Source organism: Anabrus simplex, chromosome 14 (genome assembly GCF_040414725.1).
Source record: "Anabrus simplex isolate iqAnaSimp1 chromosome 14, ASM4041472v1, whole genome shotgun sequence".
Classification (NCBI taxonomy): domain Eukaryota; kingdom Metazoa; phylum Arthropoda; class Insecta; order Orthoptera; family Tettigoniidae; genus Anabrus; species Anabrus simplex.
Genome location: NC_090278.1, coordinates 27,442,591 through 27,464,681, shown reverse-complemented (window position 1 = coordinate 27,464,681; position 22,091 = coordinate 27,442,591). Strand labels below are relative to the sequence as shown.

Below are 22,091 nucleotides of genomic sequence, written 5' to 3'. Positions count from 1 at the left end.
CTTTCCAAACCACCCGCAACATATACCACAAAAAGGGCTTTTCTCTGAACACAAAAATCCGCCGCTACAACACTGTCGTCAAACCAGTATTGCTGTATGCATGTGAATGCCTTACCCCTTCCGAGAAATGTTTGCTTGCAGATTTAGAGAGGAAAGAAAGAAAGATCCTACGCACCATACTTGGCCCAAACTACAAAAATGGCATCTACATTAGAAAATCCAGGCAAGAAGTATACTCTAAGATAGAGAAGATCACAGACACAATGTGTAAAGGCAGAGTTAGCTTCTACGGTCATATACAACGGATGATTGACTCTCGATGGACGAAATGTATCTTCAGTATATTTGACTCAAAATCAAAAACGGCAATGCCATGAAACGTTAATGTCAAGAAAGGCCTTAAAGAACTGGGCATACAAGCAGAAGATGTACAAACCAAAATCTTTTCAGAGCAACCATCAAGACTTTTGGGACTTTCCGAGACGAAAAATGGGCAACTGGTGCGAAATGGACAGAATAACATCATGCTAAACAAAGGGAGCTAATGAAGACATGTGGATCAAGCGAAAAATGGACAAATGCCAGAATGTAAAGTGAGGCTTATCGTGGTGCCTAGTTGGCCGATTAGCGAAGTTAAATGAATGATAATAATGGTAAACAAACATCATATTGCTGAAGAACTCAAGATGAGAACCATCACTGCATGGATGGAAAAACGAAAGAAAAATCATGAAAGGACGAAGAGATTCCGGGAAGAGAAGGAAAATTCAGAAGTACAATCACACCCCATAGTTGGACACAACATTGCGTAAAATAATAACAACACTGCCAATTTTGAGATCTCTTTTATAAGCGCCTAAGCAGCAAAACCAACAATTCTAGCTAGGTAAACTGTTGATGCCAGCTGGATGACCAACAGTGTCCTTGGGTCTCTACATGTCCTCAGATAAGATGGAGAAACTTGGATTCTTTCATCCATGAAACATCTGCCTCAGGCAGGATCAAATCTGTTAACTTGGGAACATGAGTTCAAATTACACAATTCATTCACTGAAGCAGGGCTGGTTTAATAGTCATTTGTATCAGATTAAGGAATTTCAATAGAGGCAAATTCAAATCATGACTTTGTTTCACAGCATTCCAATACTGATTTTACTAGAAACAACAGAATAACACTAATTAACCACAATTCACAAGCACCATGTTCCCAGAATTGATAAATAATAATGGATACAATCAATGAACAACAATAATTTCCTTGATAAAGATATAAAAATTTTCGAAACATTACTTCACAACTTTTCCGTTTAGTCCGCTTTAGGGACATAATTTCACATTCTTCATAGAATAGAAAAATTGTTCAGGTGGTCAATTTCCGTGACATATTATTGTTGATAATTAATTTACGTGCCAGTAAATCTACAAACACAAAGCTGGTGTATCTGAGCACCTTCAAATACCACTGGACTGAGCCGGTATCAAACCTGCTAAGATGGGCTCAGAAGGCTAGTGATCTACTATCTGAGCTACTCACATTTTGCAGTGTAAGCAATTCATGGGTATCTCCTACAGTCAGAGCTACAATTCTACTAATACCATCTTGAACTGCAATCGCAGACCTCGTGTGCCATTTCTATCTAGGATGGTAATACACAAGCCCATTTGCAAAAGTTTCAGGTTACCCATTTTCTGTCCAGTTCTATTTGAGAGGCTTCTTCCTTTCTTTCCTTGTTTGTTTGTTTGTTTGTTTGTTTGTTTGTTTGTTTGTTCGTTTCTTTCTTTCTTTCTTTCTTTCATTCTTTCCTCTTCTTCTCCTCCTGCAACTAATGCAGGATTTGTTGGGGATAAGAGAATTTTCCTGTAGTGAGATTTTGCCAGTATGCCTAGCAGTAGTAGAATAAAATACTATTCCTTGTTAAAATTTTACACACATTCGGAGGAATTTGATACGACTATCCACATACCACACCCCTATAACAATGTTAACACAATGAATTTTATATTTTTCAAAGGTGTAAAATTAGACAGAGATACTACTAAATCATGCAAAGATTTGGGGGGGATAGAAACATGATTGCCGCCATTAAATGAACTTCAAAAACATCAACAACGCAGCTTCCTCTACACTGCCTGAAAGAATATGCCTAGCTTAAAAACTATAAAGAACAGTTAAGTTGGAAAGACTCTCTTTAAAGTGGTGTAAAACAGGAAAGATACAGAAAGAAGAAGAATTAAAACATGCATAAAAAAAGAACAGAAGAGAGTGAAGTGCTTGATTGTTATTGCAATTTTGTTGCAGTGTTTTGTATGTAAATATATATTTATATATTCCTTTCATATCTCAACAGAACTATAGATAAAAATCTTATTTTAACAAGATAACAGCTTTTATATAATATGTAATGATGAGCAAAAGTATTTTGGTTTTTTTGAGTCCCATCTCAATATGATAATATAAAGAATTTTTAGAAATAGAAGTTTAAAACTCTCAGATTTTGTAAATAACAAATTTACATGAGTGTGTGTGTTCAAAAAAACAAGTTCTCACTTTGTTTTTAATGCCATTATTAGTTTCTTCTTCTAATATACCCAGCTTGGGAGGTATACTTTCATATATATACATATATGAAAGTTTAATGCCAGACTCAATACACAGCGTTTCCTTCACTTCATCAACAAACTAAGTTTAGAAGTTTAAATATAATTTAAATCACTTCATGTCCAAAAGGTTTTAATCTAAAGGAAAGAATGGTTTCCTTCCCAAATAATCACAGAGCTCAACTTTCCAACAGATACTAACAAACAGAATTGAACATTATAGTATCGAGAACCACTGATACTGACAGGATACTTCGATGCAGGAAAAGTTTTAAATCAGTTTTGGCACAAGATCAGACATCTTTTTCTAGAATACTGTTATTTAAACTTTTTTTAAACCCACTGCACTACTACACCCCTGACAGGCCTTGGCCTAACAAGTGTATGCTGCTCAGCTCGTAGGCCTCCAAATTACGAGGTGATGTGTGGTCAGTAGATTGAATCCTCTTGGCTGTTATTCTTGGCTTTCAAGACTCGGGCCACTATCTCACCATCTCCACAATTGTTCTCATGTCAGCTGAATTGACCTCAAACAGTCCTCAGATATGGACAAAAATCCCTAACCAAGCAAGGAATTGAACCAAAGGCCATCAGATAAGACTACAGAGCGGGGCTCGAGGCACTAAGCTATTTTTAAATGTGGTTCCTAACATACCATCTGAAATTCCTTCTTACAACAATACTGCAGCATATTATGTCTTACCAAAGAGACTAGAACGTTATTTTATTTATTGATTTACTGAGAAGAAAACATTAAACTCAAATGTGTATTTACAGAAAAGTGTAGATGTAATAATAAATAATAACTATGGTTAGCCAGTTCGAGTCCTGTTGGTCGAAAAATTTCACCATCAAAATGTTGGCAGTGTTGAGGAGGTGGTGGTGGTATACAATTTCTAATCACTAGACTGCGTGCCAAAACGCTGGATTAAATTCCAAAACCTCTCTGCAGTGCTCATACGGAGTGAAGGCAGATGATACTGTTGATGGTGATTCGTCCGTCGGATGCGGATGTTGAGCCTTGAGCAGACCCTTTGGTGCTATTTGACAGGAGTAGGCTGTGTGCCAGCACCAGGTTTCACCCTCTCCCTTCCAACTATCATATATCATGTAATTTATTTCATCTCATTAACTCCTCTGATAAGGTTGACGTCAGAAAGAGCATCCGGTCATAAAAACCCGTCACTACAGATTCATCTCACCTCACACCAGACCCCGTAGAAAAACGGGACAATGGTTGGACAAACAAACAATGTTATATTTTCTACGTCTCACTAACTACTTTGATGGTTTTCAGAGACATCGAGGTACCGGAATTTTGCCTCTCAGAAGTTCTTTTACGTGCCAGTAAATCTACCGATACGAGGCTGGCCTCAAAGAGTCGGGACTCTACCGTTTGAACCACTCAAGCTTGGCCCTATAAAAATGCTTTATGTGCCAGTAAACGTACTGAGATAGGTAGACTGCATTTGCGCATCAATTAACAAACAGATATTCAAACCTAGAGGATTCACGCATCTAACCAACTCTGCCACACACCAGTAAATATTCACTGGATTTTTCTTCCCAATTAGAGTAACTGATAACCTCCATAACCTAAAAGGTGTTTCTTCATATTACACAACCAACTTTCTTCTGTATTGCAAACCATCAGAACGTGACTGAATGAATGAACGAACGAACGAATTAATTAGTTTGTTGATGTAGTTCCAGAAAACCATGTCTTTCATTACGAATCCTACTCTTTGTAAAAAATACTCTAGGCATTTCAAAAAAGGCATAAAGAAAACTGTCCTTATGCTTTTCCACTTGAGGACTAAAAAGGTCAAAATGTCCTAAGCACATGACAGAGGTGGAGGACGTTAAGTTTCCATCATCGTTAAGGTGGTAAGAAAAACCCTAGAGGGAAAACGCAATCCTTAGGCATGAAACAATCATGAACGGTCTTCATATGGTTCTTCATTTTATCAGGCCGAGAGAACTCTTTGGCGCACACAGGGCAAGGGAATACCTTTCTCTGGTGGCCCTCGTGGTAGAGAAATGCATGCCGCTGGAAGCTGTACTTATTCTTGAACGTCTTCTGAACGTCCGACTTGGCACACTCGGTGCACTTGTACACCCCCTCCGATATGGAGGCATAACGAAAAAGGTTAAGACCCCGGACACTCATCTCTGTCAGTTGCTCTGCCGGATCTTGACTGGCTGATGTAGCCCGCCGACGGGGTCGGCGTTTGGTTGCTGGGCGGGAAGCAGGAGGGGCGGATAGGGAACCTTGGATCATGGAGTCGCTTCCATCCTCCAAAACTCCACCACCGCCTATTGAGCCATCCGAGTCATGACGAGGCGTAGTACACTCCCCTGTACCACTGCTCTCCATCTTGGGAATTAACAGTGGATCTGCAAAGAAGAAAAACACAAATGTTCTGAGAAAAAAATAAAAATGAAATTCATTTTTGCATTTAAAACCAGTCTCAAAATATTTCAATGGATGTAATGAAAAATAGCTCCTATTGCCTAAACAAGTAAGAAAATTAACATTCTAATGATATTATTTACTCTAAGGTTTTTGAAGACATCGAAGAGCTAGAATTTTGTCCCGCAAGAGTCTGTGTGTATTCGAGCATCTTTAAATGCCATCAGACTGAGCCAGGTTCGGAGCCTGTCAACTTATGTTCAGAAAGGGACACCCTCAAACATAGGTGTTCTTGGGAACCTAGATGTCAGTGCAGTATCGCATACATGGTAGCCACCAAAACTCTTATTCTCTTACAGACTGGTGATAACTCTTTACTTATAATTTCCCTCTACTTCTTTAATCATGATTCTGCTTTTACCCTCATTCTCATTTCTAAATTTATAATAATAATAATAATAATAATAATAATAATAATAATAATAATAATAATAATAATAATAATAATAATAATAATAATAATAATAATACCACCAACAATTTGAAAACATCACCACCACAATGAAAAGGAGGAGATTGACATTCTACGGACATATTAAAATGATGGGATCGGAGAGACTCGCCAAACAGGATCCTCACCTTCCAGGAGAACAGGAAGACACAAGTCCCATGGGTGAAAGAAGTCCACCGAGATTTAGAAAAATGTAGGATCACGGCAGAAGATATAACAAACAGAAAAATCTTCAGGCAGAGAGTTGCGGAGGTGAAGGACCTAGCTGATGAGAAAACGAGGAAGAATAGAGTATTCTCGGCAGAAGAGCAAGCACGAGCAAGCCAACGGATGAAGGAATACTGGCAAAAGAGGAAGGAGAAAGAACTTGAGAAAGCAATGGAAGTTGCGTAATCGCAGCCCATAGATGGCTGAAACGAAAAGAATAATAATAATAATAATAATAATAATAATAATAATAATAATAATAATAATAATAATAATGATAATAATCCTCTAAGGTCTCAGCTACCGTGTGCAGGCATTTTAATCTGACGCCATTTAGGCCGGCAATATATCAATTCTGCAGACCAATTTATATCAGAATTTTTTAATTAATTTTGTTGGGTAAACACTAAATGTCACCAATGATCTTTCACGTGCCAACATCGTACGATAAGAAGTCTTGACTGGACTTTCTTCTGCCCTTCAAAAATTAGACTACCTGTCAAGTTTGAACCACAATCTTGGTAACCAAAGGTAGACTCCTATAATAATTCTTGGATACGTTGGCATTAGAGATGGTGTCATCAATACCAATGAAATTAATGGAAGATTAAATATTTCCAGGCTATGTTCTTAAGTCCACCCAGAATTTCCCTCTGAATTCTACAGTACTTCTTACAGGGAGTCAAATATATACATCATCTTCTCATATGTATTGTACATTGAAAATAAAATTGCACTTGGTCAAGACAGCGTTAGCACTTATCACAGTTTGTAAAGGACAGCAAAGGTATCAGCAGGCAAGTCAGTGAACCGAGTACAATCATCGCATGTATCTTACATTAACGACAGGATAACAAGGTTTTTTTAGAAGAATTTGAGTATGCTGAAACGTAAAAACAGGCAAATTCAGAATGGAATGTGTGTTGATTATTCAAGGACTAGCGATGTGGAGTAGAAGAAACCACAATATCATCAAGGACTGACTGACTTAACTGAGCAGTCATAGATTTAGCGCGCTACAGTACCTGGCAAAGAAATCCGGATGACAGAGCACCGGACATAAACTGCCAGAGAATCATATTTTCGGTTCCATTTCAAATCCTTGTGGCATTTTGGTGAAAGTGTGTGAGAAATGGATGTATGCTGGAAAGTCACGGCAAGTTAGGGTAAGAAGAAGGTGCGTTTGTGTTGAAATCAGACTGATGAAGCAAAATTCATGTTCATGGCCTTCACATTCTAACATAATCTCTCTCTTCCTAGCTTTTATCTCACATGGTGGTGGGACTAGCCTTCCCTATCTTCCTCTTCCTCCACTTTACTCTGTCAATGACATTATTCTCAGAATGTTTGCAGGACTGCATGTACCTGACAACCACATTCATCTGCCTCATTTTGGGTCTACTTCCAAATCTCCACCCAGGCAGGGACAGGTTTTGGTGCTTTGTTCCTGATGTAATCAGAGGGTATTCTTTGAACATGTCCAAAACAGCGCAGTCTATTTTCTTGCAGCTTATCAGTGACATACGCCAAGACTGCCTCACAAATATTCGTTATTGAATGAATATTGAAAGCCTTCATACTTTAATCATTATATATTTATTCTGTGGCTCCTTGTGACGTCACATATTCGGTCATCTGGATTGCTCAAATGTGGCTCTGTATCATGCTCCAGGTCTCGCTTCCATAGGTCACGACTGGCCTATACTAATACTTTCAACCTGACAAGCATTCTTTCGTCACATGACAACAGTTGCTTCCCGCCATTTGTGCCAGGCAGCCATAATATGGTGTTGAATGTTGTACTCAACTTTTTCTGAGCAACAAACTATGTTACCGAGGTACCGTCAACCGGGCTTGAGTCAGCAAGGCTGCCTAGAGTTGGCCATTTTGTCATAATTACTATCAAACATTTATATAATTCCTTTAATGTATCCTAGACCCAGCCTCTGCACATACAGTCAAAACTTTCCATGTGGCAGGAGCGACGAACAATATACGATATTATGCTGTTACCTAAATAAAAATATCTAACCTTGAAATCACCAAGATGAATAAGTCTAACTTTTAATAATACGGCATGGTTGTGCTTATAATATATATAAAAAAGTAATTGTCATTAAGGGTTCCTGGTAGTGATAGCATGCAACAATAGGAATAATTACTTGTATTTCTTACAAGATGGAATTATGCAAAGAAATTCAATTCCTGTACTGTCTCCCACCTGGCTATTCAGGCACATGAATTAGCACACTTCCTTTGACTTGGGTGAGCTGAGTGAATTGTTCTGTTTTAACAGCATTCCATGCCAATGTGTACATATTGTTACCATGGCAGACATGTAGCCACACTTCAAAATTGTAACTGAAAACATTAGGGCACAGACACTGCCCATTAGACAAGCTGTCTTAAAATATGGTATCCTAAGGTCGACGTTGGGTGCACACATTAGTGATAAACATGTTAGGAAGCAGAGAGGCAGCCCATATTTAGCAAGGAGGAAGAAGATTTTATTTTCAAACATCTTACTGTAGTGTGGAGTTTTCAATTCTCAATATCTGATTTAGAGGTGTTAGCAAAACACTACTTGGAAAAGAGTGGAAGAATTGTGAAAGTGTTCAAAAATATCTTCCCTGGAGAGGACTGAGTAGCCGCCTTCCTTCACAGGAATGCCAGACTATCAACCAGAATTTAGAGAAATATTCCTGTGAAAAGGGCATACCTATGTTATTAACATACACAAATAAAAAGCCTATTTTACTGCCTTTCTAGGTTCAGCATTTACAGTATCTTTGTTATTTACTCTACTGGAGTACTTGAATGAATTAGTTTACAATATTAACCATATTAATGTTTATTATTGTTAAGTTCTGTTTTAGATTGATCCTCAAGGTCTAAAGAAGTACTTCAACACCTTGAAGGATAACCTGAAATATATTCCTGTAACAAATAGCCTTAATAATGATGAATCCATCTTAGCTGATGAACCCAGAGGAAAGGCTGCAATTTCAAGAGGAGCAGTAAATCCCCAGAGAGGATAATGAACAGCTCAAAATCAGCAACAAGCCTGATGTTTGCCAGTACCGCAAGCGGTGAACTCCCCCCACCATGTCATCTACAAGGTTGGTAACATGTGGGACATATGGACGCCACGAACAAGGTATAACCAACGAAACTGTAGTTGGCTCAATAAGGTCACCTTTAAGACTAGTTCCTTTCAATGAAAATTCCATGGGCAAGGAAGCACGAAAGCTCAAAGGTAGTGCTTAACTTTTCTTCCCACTTCTCTGCTGATCTCCTCAAAATGTGCCCTGAATATGACAGGAGATTTGTCTGTCTACTATCAAATTTTACGCACTCATGTCAGCCTCTTAACGTAACATACTACAGGCCTCTCAAAATGGCAAGGCAATCGGTTTTCAAACTGAAATCTCTTTGAAAACGCACCAACTGACAGAATGGCAAGGTGACAGCGCTTCCATAGCACACACAGACTGCTAACCTTTTGCTTCTCCTCTCACCTTGTGACACCACCACCACCACCACTGCGCATGGTATGGAAGTCAAGAGCACTCACACATGAGGAATTCTGTCTTCCTCTTTTACTTTTGCACCACCCTTTTTCATACTTATCAATGAGACCTTATCTTCCTCCTCCCTACTCTTTACATGAAGATCACTTGTTAATAACACACACTACGTCACATTTTCAACAAGCCCAGACATTTCTAATTTCCTCCTTCCATATACTTTCGAATACCTGTATGTAGAGTCATTTCTGACAAGTTCTAGGGTAACGTGTGGTTACAATTAAACTTTCCGTAGTTAACCCAATCTAGACATGAAACTACTTATAGTACACACAACCGAACTTGGTGTGCATAATGTCCAGGATATGGGCTACAAGATTTGCATGGTTCATAGTTCACAGGTACCGGAACGAGAGTTTATCAGGGGAAAGTTTGTACATATGCCATCCAAATGGAAATATGCCCTACACAAAGATGGCACCGTTTTGTGCACACTTTATAATATGACGGACACTAAATCCATACCAGGCATATTCTAACATACATACATACATACATACATACATACATACATACATACATACATACATACATACATACATACATATATACATCATCATCATTATAGACCATTATCCCTTTCAGTGTTCAGTCTGCAAGCCCCTGTGAATTCACTAAATTTCTCCACAATCCTCTATTTGCAACTAGTGTTGTGGCCTCATTTAGTTCTATGCCTCTTATCTTTAAATCGTTAGTCTTAACCATCATCATCTTGGTCTCCCTCTCATTCTCTTACCCCATAACAGAGTCCATTATTCTCCTAGGTAACTTATCCTCCTCCATTCGCCTCATATGACCCCACCACCAAAGCCAGTTTATGCGCACAGCTTCATCCATCGAGCTCATTCCTAACTTAGTCTTATCTCCTCATTCCGAGTACCCTCCGGCCATTGTTCCCACATGTTTGTACCAGCACTACCTTCATGTCTGTTACTTCCAACTTGTAAATAAGATACCCTGAGTCCAGCCAGATTTCGCTCCCATAAAGCAAAGTTGGTCTGAAAACAGACCGATGTAAAGATGGTTTCGTCTGGGAGCTGACTTCCTTCTTACAGAATACTGCTGATCGCAACTGCGAGCTCACTACATTAGCTTTACTGCACCTTGATTCAATCTCACTATATTACCATCCTGGGAGAACACACATCCTAAATACCGAAATTATCTAAATGTTCCAGCTTTGTATCACTGATCCGACATTCAATTCTGTTGAATTTCTTACCTACTGACATCAATTTAGTATCCATGCAAAATACGAACAACAAAGGTGAAAGATTACAGCCTTGTCTAACCCCTGTAAGTACCCTGAACCACAAACTCATTCTACTATAAATTCTCACTGAAGCCCAATTGTCAACATGAATGCCTTTGATTGATTTTAATAATCTACCCTTAATCCAATGTCCCCCAGTATGGTTAACGTTTTTCCCTCGGTACCCTGTCATATGCTTTCTCTAGATCTACGAAACATACAAACAACTGTCGATTCCTCTCATAGCATTTTTTCAATTACCTAGCGCATACTGAAAATCTGATCCTGACAGCCTCTCTGTGGTCTGAAACCACACTGGTTTTCACCCAAATTCCTCTCAACGACTGATCGCACCCTCCCTTCCAAGATGCCAGTGAATATTTTGCCTGGTACACTAATCAACAAGATACCTCTATAGTTGTCATCCTTCCTGTTCCCTTGCTTATAGACAGTTGCAATTACTGTTTTTGTCCAATCTAAAGGTACCTCACCAACACTCCAAGCTAATATTATTCTAGGAAGCCATTTCATCCCTGCCTTCCCACTATACTTCATCATTTCACGTCTAATTTCATCTATTCCTGCTGCTTTATGACAATGGAGTTTATTTACCATCCTTTCCACTTCCTCAAGCGTAATTTCACCAACATCAGTCTCCTCCTCCCCATGAACTCTGTTATTCTCAACACCACCATGAAAATTTCCTTTTACGTTGAGAAGGTTTTCAGAATATTTCCTCTACCTGTCCAGTGATTCCCTGGGATCTATTATGAGTTCACTTGAATTACCCAAAACACTGTTCATTTTCTTTTTCCCCTCTGTTCCTAAGATTCTTTATTACTGTCCAGTAAGGTTTCCCTGCTGCTTGACCTAGCCTTTACAGGTTATTACCAAAATCCTCCCAAGACTTCTTTTTGAATTCAGCAACTATTTGTTTTGCTCTGTTTCTTTCAACTCTGTACAATTTCTTATCTGCATCAGCCCTTGTTTGGAGCCATTTCTGAAAAGCCTCCTTTTTAAGTTTTACAGGCTGCTTTCACTTCATCATTCCACCAATATGTTCGGTTTTTCCCATCATTACACAAAGATGTTCCTAGTCATTCCCTTGCTGTTGCTACTACAGCATCCCTGTATGCCACCCATTCTCTTTCTATATCCTGAACCTGCTTACTGTCCACTGTTCAGAACTACCTACTAATACTATATCCATGTACTTCTGCATAATTTCGTCCTGGAGATTTTCTACCCTTATTCGTTTACAGACAGTTCACTACAGATCAGATAGTGGTCTGTTTCAAAAAAAAAAAATAAACAACATACATTCCTAACAGATTTAATGAATTCGAAGTCTGTTAAGATATAGTCTATTATAGATCTGGTACATGCCTTTGCTGGCGGGACCTAGTGTTTACAGTGCACTATGTCTTCTGGTATGGGCTAGAGCAATCTTGTTACTTTCATTGATCTGTCTCAGCTTTAACCTTGGCTTTGACAAAATGAAAGTGACTGAGGTACGAGTGATGCTAGTAATGCCATTCCTTCTGCAGCCAGTCCCTGCTATGAATGGTGTGAAAATATTGCTCATAGGGTCGGTTGGTGCATGCATTTCAGTGGGCTTGGCAGACTGATATGTAATAGCAACTTCTGGATCGGTGAGGAAAGCAACGGGAAACTACCTCGCTCCTCATTTCCCTAGTACGCCTCTTCAGTGATGCCTAGGCCATCTATGACAGCTGATGGCGGAGCTGTTCAGGATCCAACCAGCCTTCGGGCTGAGGACTAAACATACATACACAGATCTGGTACTCCTAGCCTCCCATGTGTAGCAGTGAAGAGCTTTATGCTTGAAGAATGTATTCGTTACTGCTAAACCCAGGGGTCGAAAAATACCGGGCACCCAGTCACCATGGCGCCTGAAAAGTTTTACCTGGCGCCTGAATTTTCAAATTTGGTTTTGAAAATTTATTTTTTGAAATCCAGAGTTCCCTTACATGTACATTCCCTTGTAACAAGTCGTGTGGTGTTTCACGATTTTTTTCTGTAGCTCATATATTCTAATATGTGCAATAAACATTTTCAGTGCTTTTGGCAGTCTTGAATTCTGTAATTGCTCTTCATACCTTGGAACTGGACGTTTCAGTTCTGCATGGAAGCTGCCTAGCGGTCATGGGAGACATCGTTGTAACCCGTCAAATAAGTATCCTTTCATGTGGACATATCGTAACACATCGAGTTCCATTACAGATGATCAGCTGTTGGTAACCGAGTGCAAAGATCAGACCTGAGTTGTGGAGAAATGCAGAGAACTACTTCGTTAAATAATTCCACAAACACTACATTACTGCCTTCCTTCCCGTGACTAGCCGTTTCTAAACTATTGCCGCTGAAGCAGTGCTGATAAATTCCCGTGGAATTCATTCTTTGCATTTAGAACATACAGAATGACGTGTTTATCAATTCTTGTATTTTCACCCAACAATATTTATACTTTAAATTAAATACAGCATCTTGGTATTGAACGGTTTGCAGTTTAGAAATACGGTTGTTTTTATTCCTGTGCGTTTATGGAAAATTGGCAACGTAGCATCAGATATCGAAGCCTGCGAACTCTGAAGCCATTTAACACTGGTGTATTTTACATTCCTGTGTTATACTTGAGAAAATCGGCAAAATGAAAGGAACAAAGCCGCACAAATTGACTGATGCGAGTAGAGAACAGTGTACTCTTTCAGATTTCTTCGTAAGTAGGGCCCGTAAATGTAAAACAAAGTGATACAGAACGAGCGAATGTGGGAAAACATTAAAAATACGTCAAAATTTCAATTTCAATTTTCATGCAAACGGAAATTTCAGCACTTTTAGCGAAGTGCGTAAAGAAAATTAATGTTAATATGTTACAGCATATGAATGCATTGCTCATGGCATCTTATCATATTGCAAAAAATAGCAGATTCTACACCGATTTTGAAGGTTTGGTTACATTGTTACGCAAGTTGAATGTTACTGATTCAGAGAAGTATGTGAATGATACACAATGCAGAGAATCGTAGCTTGAATTACTATCGTGGCTGTGCTATGAAGAAGGAATTGCAAAGGGTAAATTATGCAGTAACTTTCGTAGTATTGCTGACGAACATTCTAAAGTTGTATCCGGATTTTCATGACCATTTAAACTGGAAACATTTAAAATATACGGTTGTCGTGAATTTGTTTCTGGGAATCTAGTATTTCCAGAAGTCCTTCACAGCTGAGCAGCACTTTGAAATAGTTGCCAAGAGCTGCTAGCAGTTTTCTTTATTGTTAGTAACTATACTTCCAGCTGTTCGCTTGAACCAAAGACTTGGTGTGGTTGGTATCCCTGTAGTTTCTCTATGAAGATTCTGCAAAACTCCCTGGTGATGTTCTTTGTAAACCTTCTTCCAGCTTCTCCACCCTATCACTGTCATTTTCTCTTCTCGGCTCTTATGATCTTTCATTCCTGAAGTCTTCCGATTTTTCCTAGGTCTTATTGGAATTCCACCTCTTCCAGGATTTTAATCTTCTTTCAGGTGCTTCATCACACTTTTCTTCCACCACCTGTGCTTCCGTTTTCTTGGAGGGTTTTGCAAACTTTCAGATGCTTTGATCAACGATTCTCCAATCTCTTCCCAGCTAGGTTAGACAGGTTTTCAAAGATACTTATCTTTGTTTTGCTTCAGTGTGTCTGTATTGATTCTGGGCTTCTTGTTGGCTCTTGGTTTGGGTCTGTCTGGCTGGAATTTTACTTCGATCTCTGAGTCGCCTGAGTCGATGTTGGCACTCTTTCTTACTTTGAAGTTTAGAATTACCTTTCGATTTCGGGCTGTTATTGCAACAGGGTCGATCTTGAACTCCCCTAGCATCTTGTTAGGACAGACCCATGTTGTCTTCTTCCTTGAGAAGGCTTTGAAATATGTGGACATTATTTTAACATTGAAATGTCTACAGAATGCAAGAAGTCCTTTTACCATTTTCATTCATTCGTCTATGTGCCGGGTAGTCCCCCATGATTGTTCTGTACTTCTTTTCCCTGCCAACCTGAGCAATGAAGTCACCGAGCATGATTTTTATGTGATGTTGACGGATTTTGGAAGCTGCGTCTTTTAGAGTTTCCCAAAAGTCACCCCCCCCCCCCTTTTGTGGGTTTCTCTTATTATCTTCGTTTATAGGGGCATGTTCATTGATAGGTGTATAGGCTTTATTACTAAACCTAAAGGAGAGGAACAAGATCCTGTGATGCTGAAGTGAAATTGATGATGGAAACCATTATGTTCTTTTTAACTACAAAGGCTGCCCTAGGATCATTATGTTGGAGCTATTCTTTACCGTGGGTTTCCCCTTGTAGATTCAGAACTATTCTGAAAAAGGGGAATATATTATAAGGCCACAATCCAACATTATAACTCGATAATAAAACGGGAACGATTGTACGCTTCAGAGTGCCTTATTTTAAATAAAAAAGAGAAGCTGCAAGAACTCGAGGATTCAGAAGAAAATTCTGGGACTGCAGAAGACTACTGATGGCACTTGCGGCGAAAAGGAGAAATGAGGAGCTCTACAAGTACACTGAAAACATCACGGACACAATGCGGAAACGAAGGCTCAAATTCTACGGGCACCTAGTAAGAATGAGTGACAGATGACTGACTAAGAAGACCTTCAAATACATCACCGGGTTAAAGGCCACCTTCAAGTGGGTGGAAGAAGTTGAGAGAGATGCAGAAGAAGTTGCAACTACACTGCAGATGATCCACAACTGACGAGAGTTAGGAAGAAGAGTCGACAGTCTAAAAACAAATTTGAAGAGCACAAAAATGGAGGCCTGAATGGATCATTTCTGAAGAGGAGAGAAAGATGAGAAGCGAAAGAATGAAGAGGTTTTGGGAAGCGAAGGAAGGCCAAGAATCCTGAAGTTCTATGCGGTCCATAATTGGCCAAATTCAGAAACAAAACAAAAAATAATAATTAATAACCAGTGTATGGGACCCTCCCGAGGATTACTTGATTCCAGAACTGACCGACTGATATTTGTTGGCATGTTAAAGACCTCTTTTAGGTAATGCACTTAGCAAAAGTGACTACACATTATGAATCATCAGGTCCAGTTCTACATTGCTGCAACATGTAAAATTGAAATGTCAAAACAAACATGCAGGCCACCTAAACTGCGCATCTTATAAGAAGATCTGCTCAGACCGTATGATTATTATTTTATGTATCAATATACTTAACGCTCTAAAAGCGTAGAAACCGGGCGAGTTGGCCGTGCGCGTAGAGGCACGCGGCTGTGAGCTTGCATCCGGGAGATAGTAGGTTCGAATCCCACTATCGGCAGCCCTGAAGATGGTTTTCCGTGGTTTCCCATTTTCACACCAGGCAAATGCTGGGGCTGTACCTTAATTAAGGCCGCGGCCGCTTCCTTCCAACTCTTAGGCCTTTCCTATCCCATCGTCGCCATAAGACCTATCTGTGTCGGTGCGACGTAAAGACCCTAGCAAAAAAAAAAAAAAAAAAAAAAGCATAGAATAAGTTAAAGGTCTAATTATCCAGACCAATGAAATATATATTATTGGTAGCAGGGAAGCAGTAATTAAGTTTTTGTCTAGTTATGTTAAAAATTTACTATACAGAGAACACCGTATAATGGGGTATGAAAATATAACCTCAGACTAGAGGAGAAGCTGTCTGAACCAGTCACGGAGACTGCAATCATCACAAATTAGCATGTGTGTAAATATGGATATCTATAATTCCAAAAGGAAACCATTTTTCAGTTTTGGGAGAAGTTACTACCAAGAATGAAGGAAATAGTATCTTTTTAGCAGAGGGGGCATGTTAAATTAAGAATCAACCTTGAACAAAAACTTAACATCTTAAAACTGGGACTAACACCTAACAAGAATTGACATTGCCCTTTTTATTGATATCAAAATCAGAAATCATGAACCACAAAAACTTTGTAGATTTCAGATTCTACTATACTTTACCAAACACCTTAATGATATTCATGAAACTAAAGCAATCTTCAAAATACTCGTTAATTTCTTACTGGTTATTTTACAACAATTTTTAATCCTATGCACCCAAATAAAGTCAACAATAAAATAACGAACTATACTACATGACACCACCAATACAAGCTAATTATTTTCAAAAAACGAAGCACAAACATTTAATGGCAGCACACAATACTAACAAAATAATCAAAACAAAGCATCATGCAACACAATTTAATAAAGATAATTCACCAATTTCAAGCTGGTATTCAACACAGTATCACCATACATTTGCCATAAACACAAAATAATGTGTATATGTGAAAATAACTTGCATTATTTCAGCTTAAAATTAGCATTTTTTTTTAAATCTATATTTAGTAAAATGAATGTGGAAATGTAATTAATGCTAACTGATTTGCTGTTACAACAAAATGAAGAAGTACAAAGAGATATAAATGGTACACACATGTCTGCAGGTATTAATAATATGCACGGTATTCTACAGTTATGAACAAGATTTCAGATAAACATTCAGAATCATGAATGAAGTTTTCCAACATTTCAATAGTGTTCAAAAAGAAAAGCCTTGTAAAAATGTTATAACTCATTATAACATAATTTAAGAACAACAACAAATCAAAGCATTAACTTCAAATCACCAACATCAATTTTCCTTCTACAAGAATCGCTCAGACTAATTATGCAATATGTTCATGCACATTAAACTCAATGTAATACAAAAAACAGTGAACAAGAACTAAAAAGAAAACAATCATGAACATAAGTCTGCAGACAAGATAGACAAGTTACGTTGTTCATTATAAATTTAATTTCCTTAACTGTGATAGGATGGGACCAAGGGAATAACTCCACCCAACTGGCTCTGTTTTTTCATAGCTCAAAAACAGAAGCAAATAAATAAAGACTACAATTACACAAAGGCATTTATTATTTTATAAAAATAATTTTGTTTTGCTACATCAATATTTTTATAGAATATATGTATAATATGATACATAAAAAAGAAAAATAGCAGCATTCACAATTACCACCTGACAACCAACAGAAGAGAAATTACCATCTCCTATATAAAGGATCCGATTTTCTTTGAAATATTTAATGATAGATTTAGTACTTTCAAAACTGCATGGGAAAAATATCCAGCAACTTATATCTTCCACTGATGTCAGCATGAAGAAGTTAACAAAATCTACACAAAGCAACCATTCTTATAGGGTTTAAAAGAGAAAATTTTGAAAGAATATTAATTCTGAAATATTATACTTTGTGAAATCCTTTAAGCAGCGGTAACTTCTCAGCATATATAAATATCACAAAATGCTAAGACAACTAAGCTACATACAATTGTACTTTGCTGACACAGTAAAACTAAAAATAAAAAAATTCCCAACAATCATCAAACAATGCTATCACAGTGGATTTTTGGCAGAATGAGAAGTACAATATAGTTATGAGAGCTATTCAGCAATGACATCGCTACCATGCAGCATTGGATTTAAAAAAAAAAGTAAAATGAAGACAAATCTGTACATGTATTTCTGAATGAATGTAGTGCACTAAATCACTAGTAGACGCAGCCATACCTTACAGTCTGTTTGCTATCTTTAGTGTTGGAACAGAACTAAGAAAAGTGTTGACTCTTGATTAGCTGCAAAGAAAATAATAAGAGGATTACTTTTTACTTTCAAGAAAGATTGTACAAGTCTAAAGTCTGCCTATATTAATAATAAAGCAAATTAACTTTACCAAGAGGAATGTTAAAAAAAGAAACAACCTCTGTATATTTATTTCAAACATTTATTTTGTACCATCACAACCATCCTTTTATATCCACGAAGTCACGAAAGAAGCCAGTGTATTTACGAAGAGGGAGATATTTGGTAGCATTAGTTCCTGTAAGCCATGAAATGTTTTCCCTTCCCTAGTACTAATATTCATACCTGCCTCTAACAGTATGTCTGGAAAGTATTGTTCTGTGTTCAGTGCAGTTCATCGCGCAATTCTAGTCTCATTTCTTACTGGTTCAGGATGGGTATTGTTTGTTTGTTTGTTTGTTTGGTTTTTCTCTTGCTACCCCCCTCCCCCCCTCCACATCCAAGGTTTTTGGCAACAAAAGGATGGAAAAGGGCTACAATGGGGAAAGTAGCAGCTGTAACCTTAATTAAGGTACAACCCTAGCATCTGCCTGGTGTGAGAATGTGGAAACCACGGAAAACTATCTCCAGGGCTGCCGACAGTGGGGTTCAAACCCAATTTCTCCCTAACGCAAACTCACAGCTGCACGACCCAACCCACACAGCACTTGCTCAGTCTCTCCAGTACTTACAAAGACATCAAACTTACCCTACAATATCCATTACTAAATGTTTTTAAAAATTAAAAAGATATATTCTTTTTACGATTTGCTTTACATTGCACCAACATAAATGGGTCTTCTGGTGACGATGGAGTAGGAAAGGAATAGGAGCACAGAAGCGACCATGGACTTAATTGAGGTTCAGCCCCAGCATTTGCCTGGAAACAGAGATACCCTTCTATTCCTTCAAGTGCCCCCGCAGCATGTGCAAAAATGTACTTTGGTTTAGCGATCAGAATTTTCAAAACCTCATAAATGATTAATTGTTTGAAATGCTAGAAGTCAGCAAAATAAAAACTATGGGAATAAAACATTTTGAATGTTCCAAGGTATCATGCTTACTTTGTGATAACCATTTCACGTCTGTATGATAAAAAGAAAATGCAAAATGAATTAATATATTTTTCTTTGAAAAATTTTGTATCATCCCAGCCCCATGCAAAAAAAAAAATAGAAAGAAATAAAGAAAGTCAGTGATTTCCTGAGACTGGCAGACTGTGAAGTAATACTGTAATTGTAATTTTAATCTACTGATTACAGTACTTGTTGCAAAAGTAATTTGTAATTGTAATTGAGTAAAATACTTTTCGTGAAACTGTAATTCAGCCAGATTAATTTTTTCTTATACTTCCCCATTACTGAAATGGCCTACAGGTAAAAAACACACACACAGATGGCATCTATCATCAAAGATTTGATACCTGTATTGAGAAATAAAGAGATTTCCTCTGGCTGTATGAACTAGGATGAAACTACTATTTTTTTTTTTTTTAAAGATATATGCATGCTTTATACTAAAAACAAAAAATAAGCTACTTTGTATTGAAAATCACATCCTAATTCTGTATAGTTACTTTCGAGACTACTGCATTTTGCACAACCGTATTACTCCAGGCATGAAATACATCATCCGTAGCTTACTTTCAAACTCTTCCCAAGCAGCCTGCTCCTAACGCAGTGTAATAGATATAGCCTGATTACAGTAAAAGGTATTTAACTTCCAGGCAATTTTAAAACACAGTATGGCTTAATTAAACAATTAATTTAATTATGAGCTAATTCCATTCAGCAAATAACCACTATGACATTTTTGACAATTGCCACGAACAAAACAAAAAAGAAAACAATATAAAGCTGCCACTACATTTCAGCCCTCTGGCAATAAAAATTCACAAAATATAAAATAACAACAGCAACTAGAGATTTAAAACATAACAAATGATCTAACAAGAGGAAAACTCAATTACCTTTCTTTCCTGGAGTGCATCTTCATTGTTCAAGTTTTGATCAATTCTTTAAATTTTATGAACATAACACGCACATACTCCGAGCGGTGACTGTAGAGGTAAATTCTCCATACTGTTGAAAATGATCATTGGAGCGCAGATATAACAGGAATAAAAAATCAATACTGCAACATTTATATTTTTGAATATAGTCAGGAACAATTGAATGAGAAAGTAGAATTCTACACTTCACTTTCAACTGTCATAATTACAGAAATAAACCAATCACAAAAAATGTAATATATAAAACAGCTGCCCTACCCATTTATACCGACAACATGCATTCTTGAACAACCATTAATGTGGAAAAAGAAAGACTGTCCATTAATACAGATGAACTAGGAAATGATGCAACAAGCATACATCCTTACATTCAGTACACTTTTACGCACAGTTTTGAAATTATCTTAAAATTAACTGTAAAGAACATCAAGAAACTTCATTGAAAAGTGCTCTCATATACACTTGTTCACAATAAAAGAGGAAACTAATGCTGAAGAAAAGCACATCAAGTTTCCCAATAACATTCTGAAATCAATCATTCAATGATTTAGCCTATCCTGGCACACTTCTCTTTCCATAACCAACAAAATATTTCACTTGTTGCTTGTAGCTTGCAATTCATCCCCAAAACGTTTGCCCACAATTCTGGAATTCTGCTTACACTAATCATGTTAACTTCGTTCAGAAAACCCGGTCTCATCAGATCATGAAAAGCCCACACATACAAGTATATCATTTCTGCTTCCTCTACAACACGTGTTCTCAGATCAACTCATTTTTCTTACCTACTAACAGACAGTGTGAAAAGAACAAGTGAAACACATAGGAAATGTGACCATACCCCTAATTCCTGAGAATCTTAAATCCTGAGGACACTGTGGCTGTGGCAGGCCAGAAAGAGCAATGGGTGATCATTTGCCGACTCCACCAAGGCAGGCTGACCAACACCAGGTTCCACATTGCTTCAATAATTGGCCAAAGAACAGCCAATAAGCAACTGTACCCCGACCATGACAGACCAACAGGCGAGCAGCGCACTGTAGCTTGTATTATCACTGACCAAAAACCAGCCAACCAGTGACCATCCCCCACCATGGTCGACCACAGACTGCACTATATAATGAGGTAGAATTGCGACACCACTTCATTCCACTAAGAACTTCATAGCCATCAAGTCAGTCGGAACCGCTGAAAATGACTAGCGCAGTTTTATATGAAGAGTCGGGACTACCATATAATGTTACACCACAGCCAACAAGTCTGGAAAATATAGACAATGTTTATAATGCCAGCCGTATAAGAATAAGTTAGCCAGAAAACGTATAATTTCTAGTAACGGACCAATTATAGTGGAATTATGAATTTACTCATTCAGGACAAATATTGCAAGTTCCCTATGAGAATCGAGATCTATATCATCTGCAAAATTTTATCAAGGTCACAAAATACACAACTCCATTAATTGTTGTCCCCAGTGGTATGAAGTCTACAAGCAGAACACCACATCTGTTACAAAATATTGAGGCTACAATCTTTTAAGTTGAGAAAATCTGCTTCAATTTCATTTTTCATTGGAGATGATGTGTGTTGCCACTCCAATGATTAATGCTTGGATTCACATCAGACACCCATGTCTTGTCCACCGCGACGATTTAGTTGTAATAACTCATCCCCTTCCTCATTGTACTGGGTCAAAAATGTCAAAGCACTGGCACATCGCTTCACTCTCGTGTTCCTCAGTCACCACCTTCAGAATCCACCGATTGCACATCTTTCTGTAGTCCAACTTCTCTAACACAATTTTGTAGAGAACTGAACTTGAAACATGGAAAGTAAAGTG

At 37.9% G+C, this 22,091-nt stretch overlaps 1 protein-coding gene across 4 annotated transcripts in view; it reads right to left on the bottom strand.

The window, feature by feature from the left end:
• The window catches only part of ttk (zinc finger and BTB domain-containing protein ttk), a 436,183-nt gene that overhangs the window by 28,175 nt on the left and 385,917 nt on the right, over positions 1 to 22,091 (bottom strand). The window contains exon 5 of one of the 4 annotated variants that reach the window (XM_067157918.2): positions 4,610 to 4,995. The exons of 2 other annotated variants lie outside the window; for them this stretch is intronic. In XM_067157918.2, the coding sequence (XP_067014019.2) occupies positions 4,610 to 4,995 (386 nt within the window). Of the gene's footprint in view, positions 1 to 1,811; positions 4,996 to 22,091 lie in introns of those variants that run through there. One more of the 4 variants, XM_067157917.2, reaches the window with a different exon arrangement.